We start from the raw sequence: 8,253 nt of genomic DNA on the forward strand, positions 1-8,253 counted from the left end.
CCTGTTTCTCAAGCCAAATCTTGTGTCATGTGTACCATCCCACTCCAAGCTCAGACACACACCATAGAGTTCTTTGTCCAGGTCACACTGTCATCCGTGGACTTTTGCCATACAGAACGCTTCCATTCCTGAGGTCGGTTACCTGCTACTCAAACGTCAGGCCTCATCTCCTCCAGGAAGCCTTCCCGGCTGCACAGTCCCTGTCCCTTAAGTCTAGGTTAAGCGACCTCATTACGTGCTTTCATTGCACCCCGGCTTTGTAATTGTGTTTACCTCTCCCACTGTAACTTCGCTGAAGAAAAGGAGGAGGCCTGTTTAGCTCACATGGAAGGCACTCTCTAAATATTACTGAATGAATGAATACGTGTAAAACAGAATCCTCCCCAGAGACCCAAAACGCGTGGGCCTTGGAGAAACAACGGGGGTTCCATTCTCAGATCTAACACTTAGCAAATAAGTTAATATTTCTGAGCCTCAGTTCTCAAATTCATAAAATGGGAATGCAACATTCCCTACAAAGCATTGCTATAAGCACCAAATAAGAACGCACGTATCTGGCACAATGACTAGCACGCGGCAGGCCCTTTTAATATTAATAAAAAGATGGGGGCGGGGGACACGGAACGCCTACTCTTTACAACGCGCATGCGCGGCCCGTGACCCGCCCGCAAGGCCAGCCCATCGCGCCCCCGCGCGTCCCCACGCGCGCGCGTGTTCGACCGGAACCTGGGGCCAGGCCGGAGGTGAAGGGGCGGACCTCCGCAGTACGCCTGCGCCGTGGGAGGCCGTGCGCCGAGGAGGCGGGGCCACGCAGGCGCGCCTGGCGGCCCGGCTCTGGAGCATAAACAAGAGCGGGGTCGGGATGAGGCGGCTGTTGATGTCCGCGCGGCGAGTGGCGGCGAGCGGGGCTCGGCGCCGACCCTGAGCTCACCCCGACCTGCCCTCCCGCGCGCGAGCTCCGGGCCGGGCCCACCCGCCGCGCGCCCACCATGAACCTGGCGAGTCAGAGTGGCGAGGCTGGCGCCAGCCAGCTACTCTTCGCCAACTTCAACCAAGACGTCACGTAAGGACGGGCGTGGGCCGGGGTCGGAGCCGGGGGCCGCGGGGCGGGGGCCGGAGCCTGGGGGCCTGGGGCCGGGGAGGGCAGAGGCATCCTCGGGGCGGGCCCGGCGCGTGCTGGGAGGGAGGGGCGCCCTCTCTGGGGACCCTCCAGGCTCTGCCCTGGAGCTGCGATCTCTGAGCCGGGAAAGCGATGGAGGTAGGGGACGTATTTTACCCAGCACGGGAAGGCTTTGTCTTTTCGGACCTCACTTCTCGCAAAGTCGGGGCAGAACTTTGTGGCCTGACTTGTCTCGGCCGCCTCTGGAGCGGTGGGGGTGGGTTTCTCCCTTATAACCCGCCTCCCTCTTGTACCTCAGCTCTCTTGCTCCAGTTTTTCCCCTCTTCAGCCCCTTCTCCTCATCTCTTCATCATCTTAGGGTCCCTTTGATTTCCTTTTCTTCCCGTCTCGCTGTTCTTTTTGACGGGTAACTTTGATGTCCTCCTCGAGCAAGAAACAAACTTAGCAGTAAACGTGGTCTCTGACCTGGGGAGAAACTGAGCCAAGGGGGATGTGACAGAGAACCCCTCCCCCCCCCAGAGGTCTTGGTGCTTCGGGGCATGGGCCATCCTTACAGGGGAAGCGAGGCCCGTGATGCCAGCCCTTGTTTGTCCCAGCCCATATGGGTTTGAAGCTGATTCTTCGGAGGCTGTCTCCAGTGACGTGTGAGGATAGTTACTAGATGAAGTTTCTGGAGAAGGAAGGATAAGTTGTAGGACTGGAAGGGAGGAAAGCCATCTTGGGAAGTGAGTAAGAGGAAGTGATGTAAGAGGGGAGGAGGAGTGGGTCATTGGCTTCGTACCAAAGTAGTCGGTTGAGTTGTTCCTGGCTGAATGGAATCAGCAAAGTAGAACATGACATCTTTTAAAAAACTAAAAGTCAGTTGTAGAACGGCAAGCCCCCAAGTCAGTGGCGTGCAGTGGGCGCTTGGTAGCACCTTCCAAAGTTGGGGAGGTAGCGCAGACAGCCCCACAGTGGGCCTCTGTTGGGACTTGGAAGGGAGCAGATCACCTCCTCCAACTACAGGGAGAGGAAACCGAAGTTGAGGAAGGTTCAGAGCAGAGCCTGGATCTTACCCTCATTTGACAGTGGAGTGGGGGCAGCTTTCCTGAATTGTCTTCCAGTGTCCTTTCCAATCTACCATGCTGTTGTTTCTACCTACAGAGTAGGATCTGGAGGACAGTGAATGTAGAAAGCAGCCCATAGCAATCTTTAAAGGTGAAAACTGCCGAATACTAGTGTTCTGTATGACCAAAAGCCAATCCAACAAAACCAGTTTGGACCACCTGTTGCAGGAGGTTGTAACTGAGATGGACTATGTTATACCAATCCAAGTGGGGAAGAGGACATTTCAAACCAACTGTGATTCCGTTTTTAAGGCCTTAGTATTTTGAGACCAGTAAGAATGGTAGCTTTATGGATTTTTATGTCTTGTATAAATTAGAGAATTTCCAAAACATTTTCTACCATTCTTTAAGTTTTTCATTGCTCATCATTTATATTGAAAGGAAATCAAATATGAGAAAACATTCTCTTTTGCTCTTATTTTAAATGGCATTCAAATACCACTTTCCCTATATAAGAGAAGAATGTCACTTTGGCCTGAAATAAGGTCTTTTTGGACTTGGAAATCGTGCTTTCGCACTCTTCCGTGAGTCCTGAAGTTATTAGTTTAAGACAAGATTTTTTTTTTGCGGTACGCGGGCCTCTCACTGTTGTGGCCTCTCCCGTTGCGGAGCACAGGCTCCGGACGCGCAGGCCCAGTGGACATGGCTCATGGGCCCAGCCGCTCCGCGGCATGTGGGATCCTCCCGGACCGGGGCACGAACCCGTGTCCCCTGCATCGGCAGGCGGACTCTCAACCACTGCACCACCAGGGAAGCCCCTTAAGACAAGATTTGTGTGTCATAATTTTGATTTGCTAAAGAGACCTTGATACAGTGTGAGCATAAATTGTAAGGAATAGTAAGTTAGGATTATACTAAAAGTTTATTGATGAAAGTGACTAATTTGTTTTAAATCTATACCTGAAAGAAATACAGAAGTTCTGGGGAGAGGCTTGACAGTTCACTCCTTTCCCTCCCTTGTCCATCTCCAGCATTTACTTTGATAGAGGAACACAGTTTTTCACAAAGCAAAGGATATTAGATTCACATTCACGGTATTCAGTGAGGAAACCTGGAAGCCGTTTCACTTAATAGAATATGTATTCTACGTTATACAGTAATGCTTGAACAACAGTGTTCCTTTCATAACAAACTGTATCTGTCCTTTCTGTTTTTCCTGGTAATATGGTTTCAAATACTGTAATATTTTTTTCTGTGATTCTTATTCTAAAAGTGTGAACGTTTTATTTGGGGTTTTTTTGTTTTGTTTTTACCATTTGTTTTTGTTTGTTTAACTAGAATTGGGAAAAAGGCATCAAGAAAAGCTGGTCCCCATCGTCGTCTTCTTCTTGGCTGGTTAGTTCCAATCCTGGTTTCTGAAAGTAACACTTTGGAAGGCTTATCTTGAGGAATTTTTGGTGCTTTGATATCGAAGTTAAGAAACTAATAGAAGTGCAGGGTATCACTTGGCTCTTCAACGGAAATATCAGGGGCTAAGTACTTGCAGGGGACCCCACGCAGCTTGTGGAAGTCATTGATTGGGCAACGTCTACATCATTTAGAAACTACATTTCTAAAAGAAATAGAATAAGGACAGGGACTTGACTTCCGAAGTCTTCTGTTTGTAGCATTGATGTTGTTAGTGTCTAAAAGTTATGGGCATAGAGGTAGTAAGGCATTGGTCTGAATTGATTGCTTTCTTGAACCAGGTTTCTTCTAAGGTTACAGCAACTGTCCTGGAAGGTCACTTCTCTCCTTTTCCCTCATCAGTAAATCGAGGGACTTGGAAGTAAGGATTCTTCCACCTTAAAGTTCTAGGTGGTTCTGCCTGCCGTGTGGAGGATGTGTTTTGAGGAAGCAGGGCAGTCACTGGGGAGGGTATTGTCCAGCGGCCGTGGCCAGTAGAAAGGAGACTGGTGAGCCATCAGGATTTGGTGTGACCCGTGGGACGTGCATGCTGCACTTAAGGGAGAAGTTAAGGTGACTCCCAAGTCTCCAGCCTAGATTCTAGACGAGCAGTGACAGCACATTATGGGAGAAAGATCAGAGGGGGATTCAGTTTAGGGAGAAAGATGAACTCCGCTTTGGATATTACTGAGTTTGAAAGGCCTTAGGGATGTCCAGGTGGAGGTCTGGGATGGCCACGAGCTTGCTGAGTAGGGCCCCGGGGCCGGCCAGGTCTCAGCAGCAGTTCAGGTGGCTTCCTTTTTATGGGTGTCACTGTTTCCACTTCACCCTGTCCTCGAGTATGGCTCTCTGACGAAGATGATGAAAAGGGAAAACATTAATGGGCTGATCATGCGTAAGTGGGTAAAAAAAAGGGAATTAAGAAAATGATTTTTTTTCTTTTAAAATGTTTTTAACATTTATAAAATGTTTTCTTAAAAATTTTTTTTGTTTTTTAATGGAAATCACTGTCTTTTAAATACTGAGCAGTCAAGTTTAAATTCAGTGACAAGAGACTTGCAGTTAAAGATGGTGGGTTAAACACAAGCATTTATTTTGGCCCTCCTTCTCAGAACCCTAATAAAATGTCACAGTCAGTGAAATATCAAAAAGGTACTTTAAAAAGCTTAAACCCATAGAACGAGGAGACACTAGCAACAAAATTTTGGAAGCCAGCAAGTGGTAAAGGGAAGTGGATCCTCCATTGCTAGTGGGGAAAGCAGAGAACCAACCTACTGGAAACCACAGAATCCCCCAAAGGCTCAGGATGGGCGGTCTCAGGAGCTCTGCAGTGGAGCGGAGTCGCGTGTGGCGAAGATCGAGAAGGCTGGCCCAGAGTGTGTTGCAGAAGCAGTCACTGTTCCTGCCTGGTGAAGGACTTGGGCCTTGTCTCCAGAGGGTACAGCAGGGTCTCTGGGTTTTGACACCACGCACAGTTGAAGGCAGGGGTATGGTAGTGAAGTGGGGGATTAAGTAAATATATGCTCTTTTTTGTTATTGCTGGGTTTTCCCTTTGTCAATAAAAGATCTCTTACCTTAAAAAACAAAAAAACAAACCTTACCATTGTAAACACTTAGTGGGGAGTGAGATTATTTATTAGGTGAATCTCATGCTTATATGTTACTGTACTTCTCCCATTAATGTATCATATGGTCAGGCATATCATGAGATGTTATTAAAAGCAGAATCTCCGAAGAGGGGTGTGTGAACCTGACCATTGATATTCGAGATGTAAATATCAAACCTATTTGTATTTCATATCATCCTTTAAAAATGTCTGCCTTGGCTTCCCTGGTGGCGCAGTGGTTGAGAGTCCGCCTGCCCGATGCAGCGGACACGGGTTCGTGCCCCGGTCCGGGAAGATCCCACATGCCGCGGAGCGGCTGGGCCCATGAGCCGTGGCCGCTGAGCCTGCGCGTCCGGAGCCTGTGCTCCGCGATGGGAGAGGCCACAACAGTGAGAGGCCTGCGTACCGCAAGAAAAAAAAAATGTCTGCCTTTATTGATAAAGTATATGCTCACTCTGTACCACATGTACATATCAAAAAGTACTTGGTGTATTTTTGCTTACATTTCCTACTGATTGGGGTGTGCAGGTAGGAAGCCATGCGATTAAAACTCTAGCAAAGGTATTTAATATCCAAAATCAGTTTCTGAATATCTGGAAGAACGTCAGAGAGCTAATATTTGATCAGTTTTAACAAATTCTGCCCATTTGGAGCACAGCCAAAATCCTGAGTGTATCAAAATCCAGGTCCTCATTAATGAATTCAAGCTCATTAATTTTACCTGTAGAAAAAGCCCTCTCTAAGCTTATTTTATATATGAAACTAATGAGCTTGGTGACTTGGTTTCCAAGTCAACAAATTTGAAAGAGGGAGGGGCTGTTAATGCTAGTAGGATGCTTGGGGAGCAGTGACAACTGTCAGCGAAACAAAAGGTAGAGGGTATTTTATTACCCAGCCCAACAGACTGCTGCTTGATGTAGGTACACAAGACCCTCAACTCCTTGTTAGGGTCTGAGAGGGTCACTTTGTCATGATAGTAAAGTTGTTTCATGATGTGAGTCCAGTCAAATGGTGAGGACTTGCCGTCCCATACAGAAAACTGTATGAGGACGACTTTTATTTAAATCAGAAATGGTGGGATATAAGGTTTTGGTGCTTAAAATAGCAGCCCTTAGTTATCTGGAAAACATTTTCCTGGACATCAGTTTTCCAGAAGTTATGAATTATTGAGATTTTGTTTTATTTTTAGCTTTCTTGGATATTCTTGTGTTTTTGTTGGCCCCTTATTGCTTTTCAAAAAATGTACAGGTAACAATGCCTAGTTACCTCATTGATGTGATTAATTCAAGACAGTGAAGCATTTTTGTAGAGAAAAGTTATATAAACTGGTAGGAGTTCCGTTTCTGTTTATACTTCAGGATGAACCAGTTGCAATTTCAGTGTTTAGCAGTGCTTACAGCAGCTCTGTTCTTGGAATGTATTTCCTCTGCCTAAGTGTGAAAGAGGTTGGAAAGCTCGAGTTTCTGATAGGTGAAATGGTCGTTGAAATAGCCCTGATTTCTATCTCGGCATACACACACTCGTCATACGAGACGTCAGTCTTCATTATTTCTAGGCTTCTGGTTTACCCTCTGTTTCCACTTGTTCTCCCAGACATTAAATACCAGAATGATCCCAGGATCTGATTCTTCACATCCCACCACTTCTTGCTTTGTTCTCTATCCTCTCTGTTTCTGAAAGCCCTGCTTGTCCTTTTACTCCCCCTCTCGGTCAGTTACGTTCTGGACAGTGGTAATCTTCTATGAGGAAACACTTCATTTAGCGGCACAGCTCTCCTGCACTAGGGATCTGGAGAGCTCAGGGTTCCCTCCAAGCCTCTTAGCAAAAGCAGCAGTGTTGGGTGATGAATATGGAATCTTACACACAGGCCAACTGTGTCACGTAGTCTTGCCATTCCAGGCTCTGAGTTAGCTCTTTCCATCCTACTGCAGAGCCATAGCCTAACGTAAGTGACTGAGCTGCATTTGTTATGGCCTTAACTGCAGTGCAGAAAGACACCATCATCCACCAAAGTTGTAAATATCTTTGTTTAATATTTACAATGTTATCCTAACTTGGACTCTCCCATACACCAGGCATGTATATCAGATCACCTGAGAAACCGCACTGTGTTTTGAGGGGATCATTCATTTAGGGCTGATTACTTTTATTTGTATGTCAAACTTATCTTTAAAGTTTTATAGATTTTCAATAAGAACGTTGTCTATCTTTATTTTACTGACATTCCCCTTTTCCTGGCTGTGAGGTGTGGCGTCTTCCGCGCCGCTCTCTTTTCTGCTCTGCCGCCACTCGCCTGGTACAAACTACATGACCTTATTTGTGCTGATTATGGGTAGATGCTGGTGACTGTTTGGTAACGTGGAGCTAGTTTGTGCGTTATCTGCCTACACGTATCAGCTCTTATTTCTGAATTTGGCTTTTTTGCAGGTCTCTAGCTGTTGGTAGTAAATCCGGTTATAAATTTTTCTCCCTTTCTTCTGTGGATAAACTGGAACAGATCTATGAATGCAGTAAGTGTTTGCTTTATTTTTCCCCCTTCTTAAAATAGACAAGTTATACTTGAATTAGGTTGCATTCTTAAATTCACACATTATGGTTAAAATCCAAATACCCCTTGACCAATAATCTTCTTTCACCTTAGTGTTACTGAGAGGTGACGGCTATGACTGAACAATTATGTGTCCTCCCAGATCTTTTTCTGTGCATTTGCATACTTATAAATGTACATGTAGAAATACTTTATGGGTTGCCATTTCCAATACATGATACCATACTAAATGCATTATTCTATAATTTCTCCCCTTTTTAAATGCCATTTAAACCACTTAGATTTCTGTCATAGAGGGCTTCCAGAATTTGAAAAGTTTACATCCCCCTAGGAGTGATTTATTTTCTCCATTTGGCATTTTATGGTGTCTGAGTGGCTGTGTGTCAGATGCCTGTGGGGTTGCAGGAGGGCCATGAGCTTCGATACCTTGCTAAGTCACCTAGTGTGACTTTACATAGATCGCTTCATGGACCTCAGTTTCTTTGT

At 46.1% G+C, this 8,253-nt stretch overlaps 1 protein-coding gene across 1 annotated transcript in view; it reads left to right on the forward strand.

Moving 5' to 3' along the window:
- Positions 1-846: 846 nt before the first annotated feature.
- Positions 847-8,253, forward strand: part of WIPI2 (WD repeat domain, phosphoinositide interacting 2) — a 31,179-nt gene continuing 23,772 nt past the window's right edge. The window contains exons 1-2 of the mRNA XM_082671591.1: positions 847-1,063; positions 7,647-7,729. Coding sequence (XP_082527717.1) covers positions 990-1,063; positions 7,647-7,729 — 157 coding nt within the window. The 5' untranslated portion in view covers positions 847-989. The remainder of the gene's footprint in view (positions 1,064-7,646; positions 7,730-8,253) is intronic.

Source organism: Grampus griseus, assembly GCF_964374135.1.
Source record: "Grampus griseus genome assembly, chromosome: 14".
In the NCBI taxonomy this organism is placed as follows: Eukaryota; Metazoa; Chordata; class Mammalia; order Artiodactyla; family Delphinidae; genus Grampus; species Grampus griseus.